At 38.7% G+C, this 22,808-nt stretch overlaps 1 protein-coding gene across 1 annotated transcript in view; it reads right to left on the bottom strand.

Annotated features, from left to right (window-relative positions):
* TG (thyroglobulin) overlaps nt 1-22,808 on the bottom strand; it is a 140,877-nt gene that overhangs the window by 77,137 nt on the left and 40,932 nt on the right. Inside the window, exons 24-35 of the mRNA XM_053958544.1 lie at nt 22,492-22,607; nt 21,731-21,839; nt 19,735-19,932; nt 17,654-17,821; nt 17,057-17,122; nt 16,273-16,353; nt 14,032-14,169; nt 12,694-12,870; nt 11,618-11,729; nt 11,040-11,119; nt 9,397-9,540; nt 6,701-6,766 (exon numbers count right to left, since the gene is read on the bottom strand). Coding sequence (XP_053814519.1) covers nt 6,701-6,766; nt 9,397-9,540; nt 11,040-11,119; nt 11,618-11,729; nt 12,694-12,870; nt 14,032-14,169; nt 16,273-16,353; nt 17,057-17,122; nt 17,654-17,821; nt 19,735-19,932; nt 21,731-21,839; nt 22,492-22,607 — 1,455 coding nt within the window. The remainder of the gene's footprint in view (nt 1-6,700; nt 6,767-9,396; nt 9,541-11,039; nt 11,120-11,617; nt 11,730-12,693; nt 12,871-14,031; nt 14,170-16,272; nt 16,354-17,056; nt 17,123-17,653; nt 17,822-19,734; nt 19,933-21,730; nt 21,840-22,491; nt 22,608-22,808) is intronic.

Here is a 22,808-nt window from a genome sequence, read left to right as displayed (position 1 = left end):
ACTGGAACAAGCAAAATCTCTCGAGGTTCAAACACAAAGCTTCAAATTACCAGTTGTGGTTCTTTCAAAAGAGAGCCTTGTCTGGATTCCACTGTAACACAAAAAGTCTGGGTGCACCAGTGGCTTTGGATGACATTTCCCCAGACTCTCTTTCCACAGCTTCCCTGACTACCAGGTGACCTCAGGCAAGTCTCACCCTCCTCATTGCCTCCATTTCCCACTGGCCAAACATTCAGAGGGGTCCTCGCTCTCTCAGGAAGGAAATTCAAAATGAATCCACAAAAACAAAATAAACTTTTTGGATTTACAGCTCTGACACTTGAATTTTGCTTCCTATACCTAATTTCACAAGCTAAACTTTCTACTTCTACATTAGAAATTTATTTTATCCCTTTATGTGGGATAGAGTCAAGTCAGGAGCATACCTTTTATATATATATGAGGCACACTGGTCACTTTGCAGCCTGTGCTAGATATGGAAGAGTGACCACTCATGATGCAAACATCCACAGCTCATACGTTCCTATCTAAACTGATTATTCATTGCCCCAAATCTCACAGAAGTGACCCTTGCCATGCCCACATGGCAGGTTGTTTGGGTTGGGTTGGGGTTTAGATTGTTTTGGGATTTTTTTCATCCTCCATCCTGGATGAAGCATTCATGATCTCAGATTTAAATGCTGAGACTCTCAGTTTTTTTTCCTTTTCCCTTTTTCTGCCCAGCTGACCCCAGATGCAGAGAGACACAGAAACCTTAATGGTTATTTTAACAACAGAGCAAACCTCTTCAACCCAGAGCTGTGCGTGGCACCCCGGTGGACATTGACAGCCAGCAGTGAGCTGCTAAAGAGATTTTGTATATTGGTTCTTCCCTTCTCCTGAAAGCAGATCCAGCAACAGCCATGCACACCCACTTCATTCTGTGAGCAAAACACAACTTTCCATGGCTGATCTAAACTTGTCTCACGTGGAAACTGCTCCCACAAGGCAAAGCTGCAGGCTGGACCCGTGCTCCTGGCAATGCACAGTGCACCTGATGGGCTGGAAGACATTTCTGATTTATATATAGGTTAAGAGCTGTCCTTCCAACCCACATTTTGGCAAAGGCTTTCATTGGATAATTACAGCCCTCTGAATCCAGCCATCCCTGTAACTCTCATTTCAAAATTATAGATGTCCCATATAGAGAGCCTCTCTCTTCCAGATGTTCTTGTTTGGGTAGGCAAGGTTTAAGACTGGATTTGCAAAAAGACTCACACTGGCCTTACTCTGCTCCCACTGCAGTCAGAAGATCACAAGACTGGAATAGATTTCCTGGCAAAGAGATTATGAAATCTTTGCTATAAAGTCAACTAAAATTTCATCACTGACTTTAGTGGAAAAAAAAAGGCATCAATTATGAGTTTGCTGCAAAATTTAACACTTGATCTAAGGAAACAGAGATACGGAAGTGCATTAAAATAACAAGTTAAATTTAAAAGAAAACTTGTGAAGCTGAAGAGGTCAATATGAGGTTAAGAAGGTATATAAATCAGACCTCTGGGTTCAGTATGCCTGATTTATGTTTGAAAGACAAATTCTGATCTTAATTCTGAAATTTGTGAGCCATATTTAATACCCCTGACTCAAACCCAAAACATGCTTACAGACTGAACTCAGTGCTTTATATTCCTAGTTTTCAGAAGTTTTTTTCAACATACTGCTAACCTGTCTGTATACCAACAATCTTCAAAGCCTGCAAATCATCAATTCAGAGTGGAGCTGCAGAAAATATGCACTTCCTAAAATATAACTACTTCTTGTTTTTGTTGATCCACTGAAATTCGTTTAATTCAAAATGAATTATTTTCTTTAAACTTCTGCATAATAACTGTAATGACACCTCAGGCAAGTCTCAAAAATAACAACTGTGTATTTATGGCCTTTAGCAGGGAGCAATCTCACTATGTTCCTGTTAAATACAAGCTTTCTGTCTCCTTTAGGGATGCCAATTATAGCAAATGATATAGTAAGGGGATATTAAAAATGTACTAGGTACTTATTCTGGTTTAAAATAAGCTGTTTTCAAAAGGCTAAAATCCTCATATTTACAAACAATAAAAATCAAACTTAAGACCAAAGATAGAGTAATTCTATGTCAGAGATCAAATTTGCTGTGTGGGAGCATGGTAAATCAGTTCCCAAAATTGGATAAAATAAGCTGTCTTTGTTTCACACTAAGGATGTCTCTGGCAAATACTCACCATTGTGGGAAAACAGGAAGATAAATTATACTATTAATCACCAAAGTCAGCTACATCAGCACTTGTACTACCATCAGCATCACTCTTGAGAATGGAAATACCCCATGTGCAGACATAGCCCAATGGGAAATTTATTCCCATGTTGGAATATCCTGTAGCCACTGCTCTGCTCAGTCCTGCCTCAAGGGAATGACTATAAATCACTAGGGGATCATAGGGAGGGGGCAGGAGCAGGAAGGGCCTAAGATCATTACATCCACATGCCTTGGTGGTTTCTCAATTAATTACTTGATTTGCATGGAGTGGGAACAGAGCCCACATGATCTGTTTGTAATCCGCAGGGCCATGCAGGAGCCACCCTGTAAGGGCCACTGCCTCCTAACAGCTGCCAAATCTAAGATAGATAGACATGCTCGAGTTAGAACTGAAGACAAAAATATTCATTAAAGTTTAGGCAATTACTGTATACATTTAATAAATCTCGTAACAAAGTCAAAAGTCGTCAGGCTTGTTCCTCCCACATACACAGGAGTATTTTCAGGCTCTCCAGTCTGTTCTAAGCACAAGTATTCCTTCTATAAATTCAGGTAATATGTCTCATAGATTGTTTTGCTTCTTTCAGACTAATTTGCAAACGCATAAAAATTTCCAAAACTCAAACCCTTGTGCATAAACTGTTTGAATAACAGCGTTGCACATTTGGAAAATAACAATACAAAATTATATAATTAAAAACCCCATTTTCTTATCTCCCCTAGCTTACAGCTGGCTGCAGGTAGTTCCATCTCAAACCTACTGATGAGACCTGGTTGTTTTCTCTTTATAAGACGGTCCTCCATGTTCACACAACTGAGGAGAGTTGTTTAAATACCAGCCTAAGTAAACCAAGACTGCAGGATGACATATGAGCATTTTCAGCATAGGCAGTCTTAAAATAACATCTGTCCTCCCATTGTTAAAGGTCACAGATCATACCTGAAACTCCCCACAGATGGTTCCATACTCAGTGTCATCACAGCACATGAACTTCTACAGGGGAAAAAGTGCTCCAAACATAACAAGGTGGACTTTCCCAGTCAGTTCAGGCTATCAATTTTTCAAGCACCACTTCTGAGATGACAGGAACTATGAGGAAATCACAACAGACCAGCAGGAGCCTGCTCTGCTCCATGCAATAGATGTACAGAAGTAAATGGAAGTGTTCATTCAGTTAAAGATGAAAACCATGCATTCAGTTACACACACTAGAGCCTGGAGATGAGATGACTTGGAGACTTTAGCCTTGTAGCAGAAAGGTTTTTGCAAGTAGGCAAAACTTGCTGAGGCAATAAAAAATCAATGAGAATTCAGGTGAAAGACATTGTGCAGTTCACCTCCCTCCTGCTAAAGAGTAGTGGGCACTAGAGAGCACTAATCCCTCTTTTTCAAGGCTAATGGGGTATCTAGTGAATGTTAGAAACACACAGCAGTGTTGTTTGTAGGGGCAATAATTTGGGGAAAACCCACTGGAGCCTCAGGCTTTTGAGAGAAATCACAGGGCTGCAAGGGGCTGCTGGATGAACACTCTGGTACAAGACAAAGGAAAGGAAGAACCCTGACCCTCTCCTTTTGCTGTGTCTCTCCCAGAATTGACCTTACATAGGGAAGGGTCTTTTCTTGCATCTCCCTAGTGGCTGCAGGCTGCTCTAGGACAAGACATGAAAAGAAGTTGCTCCTGAAAATTATTTTTGTCATTGCAGATTCAAAGGTCTAGACATTTTACGGTGATTACTGCTGAGAAACTTCTTCAAAAGCCCAGACCAGGAAACAGAAGGAAAATAAATATCTCCCCCACCACCTTCGAAGGTACTTGAGAGTGGCCTCAGAATGATATTAACCAGCTCCCTCTGCATTCCTGGATTTGTATGTCCAGCTTGGTCCCTGACCTGATCCTCCGTCTCTAAGTCTAAAACTTCCTTGCTGCAGTCTTCCCCCTGGTCTGAATATCCTGAAGGCTGGACTTGCCAGGAAAGACTGAGGTGAAAAAGGCACCTTGTCCTTTTCCATCTCCTTTGTCATCAGGTCTCCTGCCCCATTCAGCAGCTCCACACTTTCCCTTTCCTGCCTTTTGCTATCCATGTATTTGTGAAAACCTGTTGAGATCTTTCTGTTGTTTTGTAGTCCTACAATGCCTTTGAGAAGAACAACGAGTAAAACAGACAAAGCATCTACTTCCCACCAGGCTGAAAATAAGTCTGCTCATCTGGGTTTCTTCACAACACATTGGGGCTGCAGACACCACAGATTTTGAATAGAGCAGCATCCTGACTGCAAATGGGAGGAAGCAAAGTGCTGGGCACTCTGTCCTGAGCACTGCAAACTGGCTGACTCGGAAATGAGGCAGTCAGTGCATTAACTTTTGATTAAAAAGTTAATCAAAAGTTAATCTTAATAGAGCTTCAGTTAACTCAGACTCTAGATTGGACATAAAACTAACTTCACGATTTTACAGAGCCTTCTGGCAAAGTATGCAAATTTAAATATTTTTCTGATCTTTCGATGGAAAAAATTGTATTTTTTATATGTATAGATACTCTTACATTCACACACACACATATCCACTCATGGCAGTGCCCTTTAATCAGTGATATTTTCTCACATTCACCATCTGGTTACCACAGAGCAGCCACAGTAATTTTTTATCCCCATGTACAAGCATTACCACAATGTACAAAATTCAGTAAATGCTAGTTTTTGTGTGATGCCCAGTTCTAAAACAGTTAGTCTTCTATAGCACATATTAATGTATGTAATTGTATGTTATATTATAACATACAATCATAAAGTGTTTGGAAACAATGTTTCTGAAAATTTTCTAAAACCTCTGACAATATAGCCCAGATAACAATCTGACCTAAATAAGCAGTCTGGTACTTTTACTATCAAAATGAGGCAGAACATAGGGACAGATGGTGTCCAGTTGCATTTTGAATGTGTTTCTCCAGTGGTGTCAGAGCCCCAAAATGTCCAGGAAAGCGGTGCTAATTTGAATTCCATTCCATTCCATTGCATAAGCCTTGCTGTGCTCTGTAATTAAATGACTTCTCCTAACCACTATCAGTCCCCAGGACAACCACTCTAGCCCAAAATCCTGCATCCTTGTGGGAAGCTCTGCTGGCTTGGGTTGCAAACCAGTGATATCCCGAGTTGCTCTGCATTTAGAAAGATGACCTGGAAATGGGTCTGATAGATCAGAGTTGTTACAAAAGATGAGCACATCACTTGCTGGGGCTGCTCTTCTGGGCAGCCTTAGAGTCAAAAGCAAACAGCAGAAAGACCTAATTTCCTGATTTTCTTAAGTGCTGCTTAGGGCACTGTTTTCCTAGATTTAAGCAAGCAAGAAAAACATAAAAGGAAAATGACAAAATTACTACCAAGCTTCACTCTGGGAGGAAGAAAGTTTCAGCGAAGTTGTTTTCCACATCCCATGGGAAAAACAGTTTGCAAAGGAGTTGAATTGCCCAACCTACATGCCAGGCCTACCCCACCACCTCCTCAAAGTGTTTTACACAAAAATTATTTCTGCTTACCTACAAAGATAGGAGTTTTCCTTCTATTGCATTAAAATGATCATTTAAAAAGCACAAATTCTACTAAAAAATAGACCAAACTTGATCATGACTCGTGGTTATGGACATGATGATAAGACAGGTCATAATAAATTCTGAATTAAGTATTGAAAATTCTTTACAAATATCAAGTCTCCTGCATTCTCAGCTGCATATAGTTTAAAGAAAGACAGATTCAGTCAGATGAAATATTTGTTCAGATCAAACAGAAAATCAAAGGCAGAGATGGAAGTGACTTCTCATTTCAGTATAATTGGAGGGTTAAATTGAGTTTTCTAATAAGCAGTTCACTCCCTTCCTTTCTGTTACACACAGCATTTTGCTGCTATGCAGTGTATTTCTGGAAAGGACACTTCAGGGAAGCCTGTAGCTGCTGACAATTTGCATATATTTTTAGGGGTCAGTAGACACAAAGCCCTGAAAGAGAGCAGTTAAGTTTCATTTACTAAGAAGTTCCACCCACTTTTAAAATAATGCACGTGAGTACCATAAGGTTCATTGTATCTGGAAAGTGATGCAATATCCACACTCATAAATAAATTTTTTCATCAGTCCTGCCAAATATTTTGTATCATGTGGCAGTGAGTGAGAAATTAGGTCAGCATTGTGGACGTGACAGTTCTTTCTTTTAAATGGTACACAATTAATGAAAATGAGTATACACCTAAATGAGTGACCTCATGGGGAACACTTTCATTATAGTGTGATTTTTCAGCAATATGAACAAAATAGAGGATGGGGGGATTTTTACTGGTTTTTTTGTTTGTTTGGTTTGGGGTTTTTTTGTTGTTGTTTTATGGTGGGGGAGATGTTTGGGTTTGGTTTTGTTCAATTCATAAATACACTTACCACTTTCTGGCCTGAAAGGTACATTAACAGGTGGACACAGGTTGGGAATGGTGCTCTTCAAGTCAGCTAAAAGCAGAAAAACAACAACACAATTGAAAACAATAATACTTCAAGGTTTAAGATGCAATTGATACTCAATATTTCCAGTATTACTTCTCGGACCTGGATGTTGCATCTTCTCCCCACAAACACCAAGAGTAAGGATGCAAGGCTGCTGTGCTATCTAATCCTTTTGAGCTCATACAGCTCAAAAAAACAGACTTCCCTAAATTTCTGTATTTATAAACATTTCTACAAAAGCTTTTTGAGATGCAATTATGAACAACTCATTTCAGTATTTCTGTAGTTTTTTTGTGCCTCTCTCTGTATTCGAGTTTCTGCACCAGGAGAGATATGAGATTCTCTCTGCTTCCAGCAAATTGGAATTTCTCAGAAATATTAATTAGAAACAAGGCAGTTTCCAGCACAACACTTCCCAAATTGAAGTTCAAATAAGTATTCATCATACACCAAATTTCATATTCATTTCCATACAAAAACCTTCTCATTTGCTAATACCTCCCATAAATATTTTGTAATCACAAATAATAAAAATGAAGTTTTCCCTGTGCATTCATATTTTGTAGAACACTTTGGCCAATCAACCAGTAATAAATTCTCCACTAAGATATAATAAATGACCACCCCTACAGAAGATGAAGACAGATCAGATTTTCTGTTAACTCCTTCCAGCATGTATTTCCCATGCAGGTAACCAATAGATGTTTCTAAACACTTAGAGGTTTTCCCATTAACACCAGTGAAGAGTTGGGCCTACCCAAAAGTCTTTGAAATGCTACTCTGTTTTCCTTTTTGACTGAGCTACAGCTGTGACTATACAAAATGAAATTGCTCATGAGCAGAGCTGTGCAGCAGACAGATCACACATCAACTTAGCCTGTTATGAAACACAGAGACAGAAGTACCTTCCTCAAACCAAACTGTGGAATACAGCCACAGATGCTGTATCATGCTAATATCCCACTGCCTACAGTAAATCACTCCTTCAGATTTTACTAATTTTCCTTTTTAGTCTCAGAACCCTTTTGTTCCTTTTCCTGGTTCTCAGACCTTCAACTCACCAGCAGAACTGATACAAATTTTTGTCTGTAAATATCCCCATTTGCATAAACATCTGTGCCCTGCTGTGTGTTATGGTGGAAACACATCTGTAGCTCTCTCAATGCATAAGGAAATGTCACTGTCTCTCTTAAGATTCCCTACTTTGCATACACCCGGGCTCCTCTTCATCATCCCTCTGTCAGAAATAGCCTATATTATTTTTTGGTTCTTTGCCAACAAGGGGAAAACAATTCCAAGAAATGGAAGTGTATCTAAAACTCTGCTGTCCTCTCTTCACTCCACCTTTGTTTTCTTCACTCTTACCCATGTCTGTATCTCAACTCCCCCTGCCATCAGGATGCTTCCATTGCTTTACCAGGGTGTTGTTCCCTTCCTCTCAGTGCCAGACCCTCAGCCCACCTCTTCCCAGCTTCCAAAATGTTTCCATGCTCTACCCTTTAACAAGGACTGCCCCACAAGAGGACATGGACGGTTCTGTGGGCATAGGGACAGTGCAAGACTTGAAAAGCTCAACATTGAGTTCACATTTCAGACACTTAGAGTGTGAATGAAGGTTTCATTTATCAACACTGTAAAATACAAGGTATTGCCACAATATCTGATCCATCTCTACACAGCTTTAACTGGATTATCACATTTTCTGGACAATATATATCCATGCTTTGTGCCCCCCTCTTGACAATAGGCCCTTCTCTACTCGGCAAAAACTAGGGGTATAATCCAGTATAAAAGCAGAAAACAAGTATTCCTTATTCAAAAATTTTCCCTGATTCTGTCAACATCACCAGACCTGCCCCCATGGGGGCTCTCTGCTCAGGAGTTGTGTTTGTGTGACCAAGAAACAGGCTGTCCTCCCATTAAGGGAGACAAACTCAGGCAGGCAATTGTTTTTCTCATTCTTTCAGTTATGTGAACTCAGAGCTTCACAAAGTAGAACTAGACCTGCCCAAATAGAGTGTGACAAATGGGAAACCTATTTAAAGTTTTCAACAAAGCAATGAAGCTTTTGTTTCTCCAGAGAAAATAAAATCCATCTTGACTAGGAGTGGTTTTGATTCCTCCTGAGAAAACAACATCTCTTCTGTTTAAACACCTGATGGCTTCTTGCTACTTCAAAAATACAGGTCTAATTTAGAATTTGGTCTTGGTCCTTTCTTTACCAAAACAACCAGAAGTGAATTTTAAATTCTGTAGCAAACCCAAACCTTTTAAGATTATGTATCCACATGGATGGTAAAACTATAAGCCCAGGAGTGAGAAGCAAAGAATGATTTTCTGACCAGGACTTCTCAGTGAGGCAAAATATATTTGAATTCTGACATTGGCCACAAGTTTCTGATAGAATCTAAGAAATTAAATTATACATCTTTGAGGTATTGCTATTCCTTTTCTATTAAAATGGATATAAAATTGCACCTTTCTTTCCTTTGCACATACTTGTTTGCCTTGTCTACTTGTGGTCCTTGCACATGGCTCCTACAGCTGGAAGCTGGAACTTTTACACACTGAAGCTAAATTATAAACTTCAATGTGCAGAAACCCGTTAGAAAAGTCATGGGTCCTGCATCACTTACCAGGCTTTTGATACCAGCCAAATGGGTGTATTTTGACTTCAGCATCTGGTGAACTGCAATCTGAAATGTGCCAAGAACTTCTTGTTTCCTCAGCACAGGTCTGGATTCCAAGGCTGTTCAGAGTCACACACACGATCTTTCCACCTGCCAAGGATGCACATGGCTATAGCAATAAGGAGGAAAATTTTCCTTTTCTAGATAGTGTTGTGAGGAAAAAGAACACAGCATGGTTCCACTGAGAGTTAAGTGAAATTCAACTGACTTAGAAATCAAAGAAAGGAAATACCTGAAATGAGCCAAGTAATTGAAACTAGTGCTGAAAAATCCCATTGAATTCATTATGAGGGAAGGTGGGTACCAGCATAAAAATCCATTATAATCCAAATCACAGAGAATTTCACTGAGCAAAAGTCACAACTCTTTGAGCAAGGAGCCTTTTTATGTTAATGAAATTAAAAATCTGCATGTATGTTGAAACATGTCCCCTACTTGCATAAAGATAAAAATTATTTCAAAGCCCTGGTGTAAATAATTTTGTTCCTGAAAAATATGGAGGATTTGAAAAACAGTTTCATTGAAGATTTCAACTCATGTTAAAATTACTACTAGTTCTCTTGACTATATGAGTGCCAAGACTGGATGTCTGAAATGTCATAGATATTAAATATTAATCAGATAAACTAAAAATGGGTCCATTTTGCATGTTGGGCACCTTAATTTTTTTTAATTTATTTTAGAAGTATTTAAAGAAACTCAAAGTCACATTCAGTTAAGACTTCAAATTTCATATGATCATAAGGAGACATGAAAACTATCAACTATTTTTTATTTGAACATTAATTCTTATCTAAAATACACTGGGTTAATTTTCTAAGCCATTCACTTTTGACCAAGTGAAAATTTTGTCTTCTTAACAAAAAAAAAGGAATTAAAAATATGTATTTCTGGAGAGTTTCAGATTCCAAAATGCATTATAAAAAGAGCACATTTAGTGACCTCAGGGAGAGTTAGCACATGACTCCACCAAAAACAAAGTTGCACATTTCAGTGGCCTAAATCTGAATTTGCAATAATATACTAAAATCCATTTCATTGACTTTGAGCTGGGTGGTATCCAATTTCAAACACCAGCTGAAGACTTCCTCAAGTAAAAGACTAAAATCTGGGAGCAGAGAAGGTCAGACAACCAAGAAAGCCAAAAGGCTAAACTGCCCCAGAATATCCACAGACATGATGTGCTTGCGTGCACCTAATTTCAGTAATATTTGGATTTCAGAGTCCTTTAGGCTTTAAAAAATGAAACAACATAAAAGGGGGAAAAATCACTAAAAGAAATCAAGCAACACTTTTGAAGATAGGCTGATGAATGAGGAAAAAACTGGAGTTTTATCAGTTTGAATTTTATGCTGTTGGAATTGCAGCCTGTTAAGGACTCATTCTCATGAAGTTTTCTTAATAATTTCTGAAATGTAGAATGTATCATTCCTAGAAATGGTTATGGTTACCCAAAAAGGTGCTGAAGAGAGCTCCATGAGATCTGAAAGAGCTTTTAAAGTGCACTTTTAAAGAGCAAAAAAAAAGGTAAAATTTGGATAATGAAGAAAGACTGAAGTTATTTTATAAACAAAAACGGGGGGGAATACCTGACAGCTGGGAGTCATTAAAAAAGCCAAATCCTGTGCAACAGGGGTCAGCATCACACCAACGCTCACACTCAAAAAACCTAGGAAAGGAAAAACATTACCCATGGTATCATTAGACACTGAGAACCTGTAGAGATGCCTTTCACAATAAGGCTGAAGAACCAGTATGCACACACACTTCCATACATTTTCCATATTTAGATTAAATTGTGCTTGATTATTATACACCTACCAGACTATATCTATTAATTTAGATGATCATTTTGATATCTGCCCAAAAAATATCAGCCTAAATTGATTTGGTGTATCATTGGCAAGAGATTTAACAGGCCAACTAGTAATTAGGAGCATTATAAGTAACAATTTTCATGTATATAATTAATAATTATATCGATTATTATTTATAACTCAATTATAAATATCCTTTAAACCATATGTTATCTTTTCTTCATTAAATACTCCTAAACAATGCAATTCTTGGATTAATACATTTGATTACCTGTATCTGCATAACACAGCCTTGGAATTCCAGACATGGTTAAAATTCCAAGGAGAACAAAGGAAAATTCATGTCTTACCCATCTGAAACAGCTTTTCCGCTCATGTCAGTCTTATTCCTCACTGAGATTTCTGTTACTTTCTGGAATGGTACACGTGTGTAGAAGCTCTTCACAGAACTTTTAAGAGTGACTGGAAGGAAACAAAACAAAATTGGAAAAATCAGTTTAACTTTGTCATATACAAATACTGGCCAAGTAATTAAATGGTAGGGGTCCAGTCTGTGCTTTTATGCTGACTCTGGTTGATTAAAAGATAGTTTTATGTTATCACAGCAACATTTTGATTGTTAAGCCTGAAGATGAATAAAAATTCACCAAGTGAAGGCTCTGAAAGCTTCACAAATTACATCACCAAGGAAAGACTTCCAGCCAGGCCTTTTGTTTCTGAGACCTGTATTGATGCTACTTTTTCCACGAGGTCTTAAACTGGGATACAGCTCCAGACTGGAAGACTCCAGTGTGCTCATGCATTATTCAGCCCATGCTGCCCTTTGGGCTCCCCAAAATGACATGACTGAATAGCTCAGTTCAGTGGACCTTTACATTTGTGGTAGCAAAATTACATGTTCCTGTACAGTGAAAACAGGCTTGTTTGTTCAGCTTCCTTACATGTGCCCTATGAGAAAAACACTGAACTTCCCAAATATTCACAGAGCAAAGGTTAAAATTCACATCTATAGCTCTGAATTTGCTAAAAAGATAATTTAAAAAAAAATTTACACTCAGCGCGTTCAATTTTTGCATTTTTTTTGCTACCATAGAAAATTTAATGGCAGATTGTGACATTCCAATGACATTCCTATTTCACCCATATTATAAAAAGGGCTAAAAACTGATATATAAATTTGAGATCCACTTGGCCTCTCTGACTTGGGAATGGCTGAGGTGGACAGACTGAAATTCATGGTTAATTTCTTTCCATTCTGAACTGAAAATGAAAAACCACATCCCAAACAGCCTGACCTTTCCCTGCACCATCACATCCTAAGACTCATTCATACATGCAAACTTTTTATCTCAGAACCAGGAGCCAAACAGTGGCTTGCATTCCCAGAGTTAGAGCAGACATTATACATCCAAATACCAAAACTTGCCTATTTTATGGTACAGTGTCTGTGGTTGCCAGGGTAGCACAGTTGCACAGTTTCCTGGTACTTGGTTGATGCTGCTGTCACAAATCTGTGCCTCTGGATAGAGGGTACACACAAAGTGCTTGTCTGTGTTACTTTGCAGATCTGCCATTCGACAGAACTCTTCCTCTTGGGCACAGCCTAGGAAGCAAAGTCATGAACAGTTACACACAGAATTCCTTTTCCTCTCTGCTTCCCTTCATGTTCTCAGAGCAAAGCTGTCATCAGCAAACAACTAAAAGTGAGAATTTCAATATCATCCTACTAATCGGCAAACTAATTAATTTAATTAATTAAAAGTGCAAAAGAAAGAGGGACACGTTCTGGCCCCAGTGGCACTGAAGAGCAGGTTTACCTGGAAAGCACAGTAAAGGAGTTACAGCACAGCTACTTGGGAACATAAATTCCCCAGCTGTGACAAGCATTACTCCAGTGTATTGGTCTCTCTTTAATATTTTAATTCATAAAGACCTCTTTCTTTTTTAGTAAATCTGACATACAAATTGTATAAACATAAGAGAACTCTGCATCAGTCATGATCTCTAATAAATAAAAAGGACAATAATGTCTACAATGTCTTAATAAGCTTTTACAAAAAATATTTCTGAAGCATTCAAATATCACACAAAATTAAACACAACTTTCCTAGAATCAACTGTTCAAGACATTTGCTCATACTAATTTGTGCTGAAGTTTGTCCCAGGGTAAGAGCACATCTTCAGAAAAGAACCAAAGATGTCAAACACATTTCTTAATTACCAATCAATAGCTCCTGTAAGCATGTGTGCCAATGCTTAATTTTAAAGAGGAATAGCTCTACTGACCTCTCACAGTGATGTTTGTGCACTGTTTAGTACTCTTAGTTCTGACTTCCTGGTAGAGCTAGAAACTCTTGTTCATTTACTGCATTAAATGTAATTGATCATTTGCAATTGATCATCACCCCAATTATCTAAATTTTACCTTCCTTTACCTCTATGCCACCTCTCTATTTGGAGTGGTACACTTCAAGAACAGCAGGACATTGCCCAAGCTGTACCTTTGACTCCTCTTGCCCATGACAGGGGCACCCTGACGGTGAATTATGAGCACCCCTTCAGCCATGGCAGACAAAGACTGTAAGGAATAGGTGGCCCCATTGGCAATTTCCATGAAAATTTTAGGAGTTGTCTACCAAAAAAAAAAAAAAAAAAAAAAAAAAATCTCAAAGTCTAAAGTTTCTACTCGTCATTATTACAACACCTGTTAAAAGATTTTAGTTAGTTATTATCCCCTACAGAATGAGTCTCCCTGATGCCTTACGTGTGAGACACCAAAGCAGAGCTTCCTCAGCTGAGTATTTCTGTCTGAAGACCCAATACTGCTGGTAAGGGAGAGAATAGTTTTGGTCACTTTGTATCTGGCTGTTGTCCATTAGGTAGAAAAGATCCTTTGTGGAATCTGAGACAAAAACAAACAAAGAATCCCACCAAAAAATTAACTGTGATCTGGAATGAATTAAATTTATTTATATATAAAATTCTGCCTTTCTCAGTAAAACAGCTGCAATCATGTTGTAGGGCTAGAATACACCAAATCCTGCTTTTAATAACAGAATGTCCACCTACAGTGCCTCTCCTGTAGGCAGTGCCTCCTCACTGAGCTGTACTGCACAAAATAGCACTGCCAGACTATTTCCAACACCCAAAAACTAGATGAAAATTCCTCCTCCTAGAAATTAGAGGGTTTGCTCTACTCTGTCATGCAACAAAATATTCTAACAGTGAAATATGAGGATTCAGAGGATATAAGTATGAGGATTCAAAGAATGTTTGTAATTCCTTAATTGATGTAGTTTTGTTAATTCAAAATAGAACAGTTTCCTTATATTCCCTTAAGAAGCTTTTACACCTCTCAGTCTTAAAAGTTTTCTTGACAAGCTTAATACCTATTTTAGTCATTTAAGCTCATTTCTCTGAATTTATGCTCCCAGAGACCACATTAAATAACTCATTTCTGTCACCTGCCTGTGAACTTTAGACATGCATGCAATGATTTATATCTCCTGAGCTCCCTCTGAAAGAATCAATCACAGCCATTTTCTTGTTCCCAAATTCATCCCCTTAAATAAGGGTCCAGTATTAAAAGAAATGGACACTCCTCACTGATCTCTTACAAATTTCTTCATAAACACTTTCTTATTTATAAAATGTCATCAGCAGGTCTCATCCCCAGTTCCAACATTATGAGACATTGCATTGCTTAATCTCACATGCAGTGAAATGTTCAGACCATAATGAAAACAAGAAGTAAAGACGTGCTGATGATTCTGTTAAGTGCTGAAGCACCTACTGACAGGCTGACAATGCACTGTAGCTTTGAATTTTCTATCAGAAACTAGAAAATATCTGTAATCCTGTGTTTTACAAATATTATCAAGTGATAATAGCTCTGTAGACATTTTCCCAGATGTATTCATAACTTCCTAAAAAAGGTAACCTATAATTCGTGTCACCTCTCAAGTCATAACTTCAACCTTCAGTTTCTTTTAAACAGCTGGTGTCAAGACTAAGATTTAGGGATGGAGGTAAAAACTGCATTCCTTGCATAACTGCAGGCTTTAATGATATCATCAGCCCCAGCAAGGTAAATGAAGAACCCTGAGGGCTGCACTCATGCCTTGGCAGGTAAATGCAAGGTACTTTCAACCACCATAGTAAGTGCGTTTTTTTTCTCTCTATTTTAAGTCTAGAGTTTAAAATACCTCTAACTGGATAGGAGCTCTGCTAGGTAAATGGGCATTTTTCATTTTTTAATTGGTTTAGTTAACTTTCCTTTCAAATAACATAAGCAATTCACTTCCTTTTAGGATTTTGCACTTATGTGCTCAGACATTCATCAAGACTCCTCAGCAAAGATTCTCATTCATTAAAGGTGCTGTCAGCAAACTCCACTGCTCACTTTCTCTTAGGATTATGGTGCTGATGGCCAAAATTAACTCCAGTAACCTCCTACAAATTATTTGGGTCTGTACATGACTTCATATAACAAAGAACAAACCCCAGAATAACAAAGGAGCCAAGAGAAGTTCACAGGTCCCTCACTGTCATCATGCGTGGAAGAAACACTTGTGATTGCAGTTCATCCTGGGTTTCTCTATGGGCTGTATTTACAATCATACTGACAGTAGCAGTAAAGATGCCCAAGTATCCAGGCCAAGGATTTTATTTCTGGGTTTATGCAATTTTTTTTTCTCAGTCAAATAATAGTTCCTGTGCCTCTTCAGCTCAGTAAGTCTGAAAGAACAGGTCTCCCATTTAACATTTTAACACTTTAATTTCTAGCCTTTCCTGGCAAGGTAAGAATCATAAATCCAGGCCTACATGTTGAACATCTTTCTCAAAACCTGTATCAGACATCCTGCTTCAGGGAAATCCTCTGGACTTTACAATACCTATACCATAATGAACATATATATAACAATATATGATATTTTCTGGTTAAATTCTGCACCTCCTCCCTGCTCTCTTCTGTTGCCTGCTCTGTCTGCTATTGCTCTTATACCTGATAACACCAGATCATCCTTTGTCTTCAAAGCAGCAGGCTCACACAAAGAGGTTTTCATCCGGGTGACCATATCAGAGTCTGGAATGAAACAGGAATCAAAGAGCAGAGTAATTCCCTTTATCTTTCTTTCACAAGACAAAATAATCCTCAGCTCCCACAATTGAACAAACATATAAAGTGCACCACCTAGGAAAATTCCTTTGGTAGTTCCTCCAAATGTTGAATCAAGAATGAGTAAAACCACCTCTGTATAGCTCTGGGGAATACTTAAACCAAAATGCATTGTTTGGATGACAAATGTAAATGCCATATCCACAGTCACTCTGTATTCAGCATCAGCCCTCTGAAGGCTTTGTGCACCTATAAAGCATTACTACAAATCATTTGTGCAAGTCCTGCCATGTACATGGTGAGATTCAGAAAGAAAAAGATACAATTGTTCTGCTAATAAACATAACCCATGTAATTAGGCATAAAGTGCCAAATTATTATGATATTGGACACTGATGGGACAAAGGCAGGTGTCTTCATGATATAATTTTCAAGGGTATTAAAAGTTATAAATTATGTTCTTAGACACAAGAATTTACCCAAATTTCATGAAAGTGGCAGTAGAAGAATTACTCCAGATTACATATCCCTGCCAATAGGCTTCTGAGTTGTGTCCTAATTTGGATAACATGAAATGAAGTAACAATGACATTTACATTATAGAACAAACATCTGCCACACCCTACAGTTCATCATAAGTTTTTATAAGAAATTCTGTGAGATAACTTACCTCTCCACAGGTAAATTTCCTGAAAGGTAGTGAAATTTCTTTCTGCCATTTCCACCAACTGAAAAGCTAATAAAGAAAAAAATTTGTTAGAATAGCTGTTTAAATTGACCATGTTTTTTCAATGCTCAGAAATTGCACAGAAAGCACATCACTAAACTATGCATCACTTTCATTACAATATAAAAGTTTAAAGAACAAGGTCCCAGGTGTTATGGGGCTAGTCTGGGTCCAGGGTGCCAAACTTCACTCAATTTCCTATCATTGCTTTTACCATGTAGATCTGGACATCTCCTTTTTTATCTTTGCTACAGACTTTACCTTTCTTTCAGATTATTGGCTTGGATCTGCCTGAATTAAATGCTGCAAGTATTACAGAGTGACATATTAAACTGTCTCAACTTTCATTAATATTCATGTGGCAAAATGTGAGAGGTCCGTCTATCCAGCAATACATCCAGCCAGAGAATTCTTATTCTCTTGTGATATGGATTTACTTGAAAAAAAGCACTGGAGAACAAGAGCAGGCTGGTGAATAAGACAGTGTCTAAACAACAATTAAGGAGAAGTGATGTAAATTGAGGTTATTCACTGACATACTTCCACTGAACACTTGTCCTCCCAGGGTGAAGGAAAACCTCTTCTCCTTCTCATCATAGCTCACACCTTTACACATCTCCCCCATGGCTGAGGTTGGTGCTGGACTCCAGCCTTTGGCATTGCAGATCAGCACGTCTGGGGAGCTCAGCAAACTGCACAGAATGGTACCTGGGGGCAGGAAAAGACACAGCTGCATCACTGCACTAATGCTTGGCACCTACCCAAGCCCCCCAGTACTTTCTCTGAGTTCCAAATGAACCTGTGTCACTGAGAGAGGTACCCTTCAGTAATTGCTAAAAAAAAAACAAAAAACAAAAAAACAAAAACAAAACAAAAAAAAACCTAAATAAGCAAATTAGAATCATATGTTCAAATCTGAGTGCTAAGGTTAGCTACTCATACCCAAACAAAACATTTACAGGCTGTTTTATTATCTGATAATACCCAACAATGTTCTCAGCACTTCATAGCACCACAGAGACACATCCAATCCTTTGATGGTCTTAAAATCTCAGGTTCTGAACCAAAAAAAAAGCACTTATATATTTTTACTGCAATGGTTTCCTGAACTGGTGCCTCATTTCAGTCATCCCAGGCCTGAGTCTCCCCAGCACTGTGATGTGAGCTGGAGGACCAGAGTGTTTAAGGCCTCGTGTTCTGGCATCAATCTGTTATCATAACTTCTAGACAATATTCAGTTCTTGCTTTGCACTTGGTGTCACAGCTCAGGCATTTCTAAGGTTTTACAATGCCCTCTCCAGTTTGTTTTTATGTACTGTGTACACAAGATATTGAATATGCTGTCTTTCCCTTCTTTTTTCTTTCTTTTCAAGCAAAATGCCAGTTCAGGTAAGGCATTTACCTGTAGAACTGATTCAAATAGTCACCCCAACCAAAGAGATAGTCACCTTCTACACTCACAAGCAGAGAGAACCCAAAATTTGATTGCAAATGTATAGTGAAATAGACTTTACAAGATCATCTAGAATACTGTGATGAAAAAAAAAAAAAAAAAAAAAAAAAGAGATGCCAAAGCAGAGAAGAATTTTCTGGAATTATTTTCTTGAAAACTTTCACAGATAATTTGTGACAGATTTTCACAGATTTTCTTAAATCTAGGATCAGTTTCCACTCCAAACTGGAGAAGTGCTTGTCACATAGCAGCCACTAGCACATGCCTGGATTTCACAGAATCATAGAATATCCAGAGTTAGAAGAGACCCACAAGAATCATCATGTCCAGCTCCTGAGCTTGTCTTTAAATCCTTGAGGCATGTCATTTAAAACTTCACATTTCCTACAGGAAATGCATCTCCAGGAGGAAAGTCAATACTTTATGAGCTTGAAACTAAACTGCAAAAGGTAAGCATTGGCATAAAGTGCTTGAACTTGTTAGCAAAAATCTGGTTGTGCCAAAGTCCCACCTCTGCCAGACTCTATCCATCCCACTACCACTTGCTCTCCTAGATAGACATCCAGACCTGGGAGATTTTAGCATTTCTGCATGAAATAATATAACATAATTCTGTCTAGCATCCTTTCTTCCTGCTGTTAAAAGGAAGCTGATTTTCATTTGCATCACAAGAACTCTGTCTGGAGGCATCTTCTTAGTTCCTGCATCAGCTGAAAGGCACCAACTTCTGGCAACCAAGCTGCACTATGTATGGAGAGAGGTGTTTTCAGAACAATTTGTCTCATCCAAATGCAGATGTCACACACACAGAGAACAGGCTGAGTTGGAAGGGACCCAAGGATCCCTGAGTCCAATTCCTGGCCCTGCACAAACTCACACCATGTTCCCAAGAGCATTGCCCAAACACTGCTGGAACTCTGTCAGGCTTTTCCCTTAAAATGCCCATCTTGTTCCAAGAGCAGGTTGCTGCCTCAGGTCTTTACTGCTCCAGACCAAGTCTCGGGCATTACTCAAACCATCACAACACCACAGAAAAGTCAGTGATGTAGAGACAGGCTGCTCACACAGGTATGATTCACAGGTGGGTGAACTGTGTCCAACAATGACTTCTACTCATTTAGCATTGGTGTCCTGCTGCAGGACTCTCTCCTGAGCAGCCAGGCAGTACCTCCATCCAGCAGGAGCTGGCTCAGGATGAATCCATCGCAGCAGGAGTCCCGGCTGCACTCCTGTCTGCAGAGCAGCTGAGCGTCAGTCTGGGACGTGCCGGCTGCTGGGAGCACCAGGGAGCGGTACACGCCAGACAGAACGTTCTGGAAGCCAGTCCTCTCAAAGGCCTTGGATCCAGAGGAGTAGAATTCCTGTCCTGGGTAGACACAAAGAGAAAGGAGCTCAAGGGGAGCTCAAGGAATGTTTCTGAATTGCCTGCAGACTGGAGTTGTTTTATGATCAAAACTCAGTTTTAAAAGTCCTTTTCTGGATTTTGAGTTTCAGAAGCAAGATAAGATCATCAAATGATGTGGTGGCATTATTCCTGAGTAGCTGGTTGTAATGCACTGCCATCAAAGAGCTCCTAAACTGATCTATGCAGTAAGGTTGGTAATAGTCCACCTTCAAGCACCCAGTTACACTGTTAGTAACTCCCAGATCAAACTGAAACAAATTCATCTCCTTTAAAAAGTAAAATGTGTCATATGGCCAGCATAACTGCATCTGCACTTAAGACTTCTGCTAACTAGGAGGGCATGGTTCATAGAATTTTGGATCTAGAAAACTAGAATAGATTAGAATTAACAAGATTACACCAATCACAACAAGCTTGGGGGACTTGATTTATTTTCAAGTGAGACTTAGATATTTTATTTTTTATTAATATTAATAAATAGTGACTCAGTGGTTTGGATAGAAGTACAAAGAACATGGTCAGAGCAGAGACTTCTGACTCAAACCATGCAGCATTTGGTTATCTTGCTCCCAGTTTGGCATGACACTTAAAGCTGGACACACAACAGATGGGGTGCTATCAGCCACACTCAGGCCATAAATGAATAAATAAGTAAATAAATAAAATTTGTCTCATGCATCCATTAGTTCAGCTGAAATGTTTTGGGATTCATGGAGAGCAGTTTACTTCTTGGCTGGTATATTACTAGAACAATTCACAGTCAAAAGTGAAGTGAACTTAAATTATGTACAGGCTGGTCATTAATAGTGTCTTACGTATTCAAATAACAAACTGCTTAGTATTAGATGTTTATTTACTATTATATATTTATCTGTTGTTAGATGTTCATTATTAAATGTTTATATTAATAGTTGTTTACTATTGTGAGTTACTTACCTGTTATTAAATACCTATTATTAGTAGATATTTAAAATAAAGACTCAGCGAGGTAAAGGCCTTGTGTAGCCTCTAAAGGGGGGAAATGATGCCTTAGGTTTTAGCTTTTATATTTTTCAGATTCTGTACTGCTTTAGTGTGTAGTTCTGAGCTTCACATTAAGAGATGGTAAGCTCTCTTCACAGAGTAGGGAGACAAAACAATTCCTTCTCTAGCTGGGGATCAAGGACAAATGATCCAAATTTCAGGCCCAAGAGCATAAACAACAGCAGAATGAAGAGAGAAAAACAAGAAGGATAGGACCTCACAATCTAAAGCTGTAATTGGACTCCAATATGCAAATGGACCAGAACTTATAAAATGTGAGACCTCGTGACTGGTTGTGCATTTTGTGACCATTTTGGATTTATCTTGGGTGTAGTCCTGGCTGGGCTCTTGTGCTGCCCAAGGTGCATCCATTGAGGCCTTTTAATAAATACCTACTTTATTCTTTAGCTCTGTTTAGCCTCTGATTTAGGTCAGCCTTCTCAAGACATCAAGAGAAGTCATAATAGAAAATACATTGGATAGATTTTGAGTTTTTATAAGACTAGTTGCTGCAAAAAGCATCAAAATGGCTTACAAAAGTATTCCCAATTTCTAGGGAACAAGATATGAAAGAAAGATTTGCTGAAGCTTCTGGACTGTCACTAAATGTTGAGCTCTTTAAAGTATTGTGTCTTCTTAAACAAAGATGCTCCCAAATTTAGTCATGATCTTCTACAGAGGTAACTACCAGCTTGGACACCGAGTCAGATTTAGATGAGTGATTCACATCTGGTACCTCTCTTCAAAAAGGCCATCAGTGCATCTCCCTCTGGGTTCCTGACACGCAGCAAGCAGCTGAGGCCGCTGATGCCAGTGGCAGCAGGGTTCCCCAAGACACCTTGCACCTGAGACAGAAAACAGGCAAGCCAAATAAATACAACTTAATGGATTTCCTCTCCTAAAATACATCTTCTTTATTAAGAAACTCATGGGGAGCAACGAGCAACACAAAGGTTATCACAGCACAACTCCATGTGGACATTTTTTATTCTTTCTCATACAGACAATTTTTACATTATCAAACTGAGATCTCAGCTCCTCAATGCCACATTGATGTTTAAAGTAGTGAATAGGAAAACAGTACAGTGATAAAGAGCACACAGCTCAAAGCCTGGGCTAGAGGAAGGGACTCAGAAAGTAGAATTGTTTCAGGTGACCTGATTACCAACCTGACTACTTCTAGTTTGGACTATCTAGATTAATGGATAATCCAAACCCTCTTTTTAAACCAACCTGATATCCTATCTGCAGGTGCTCAGCATGTTTTAGGGACAACAGTGCTGTGTGATGTTTCAAACATTGAAGTATTCAGATGCCATTTTTGAAAACATCTGGGTGTAGCTTCTTTACCAACTTGCAGGGATTTATCACTGCCATAGGGAAGAGCAATGCCCAAGGGGTCAGGTAACAGCCTGCCTTTCTCCTGTCATCTTGTCTACTTACATTGAACACACAGCACTATGATAAAAATATATTTTTAAATATGATCACTCTTACCAGTCCAGAGGTGGTGCAGTTGAAGTTGGCTTCAGCAGCGCTGTATAATTCACAGAGCACTTCACTACCAGCAGGAGTTACAGTTGCAAAGCCACAGGCATCTTCCCCCTCACAGCCTGAAAAACAGGAAGGAAATTTTAGGTTTCCTAGCACTTCACATGCAAAATTCCACTGCTTACTGCTACTTATGTAGATTTCCTTATGTTTATCAGACATTAAGTTAATTAGCCAAATGAACTTTAGTACTCAATTATTTTAGTAGAGAATTAAGGACTTTAAATTGAATTAAATTAATGCAGAAGGTTGTTCATCACCTG

Source organism: Vidua chalybeata, chromosome 1, assembly GCF_026979565.1.
Source record: "Vidua chalybeata isolate OUT-0048 chromosome 1, bVidCha1 merged haplotype, whole genome shotgun sequence".
Taxonomy (NCBI): Eukaryota; Metazoa; Chordata; class Aves; order Passeriformes; family Viduidae; genus Vidua; species Vidua chalybeata.
This window is presented reverse-complemented; position numbering and strand designations above follow the sequence as displayed.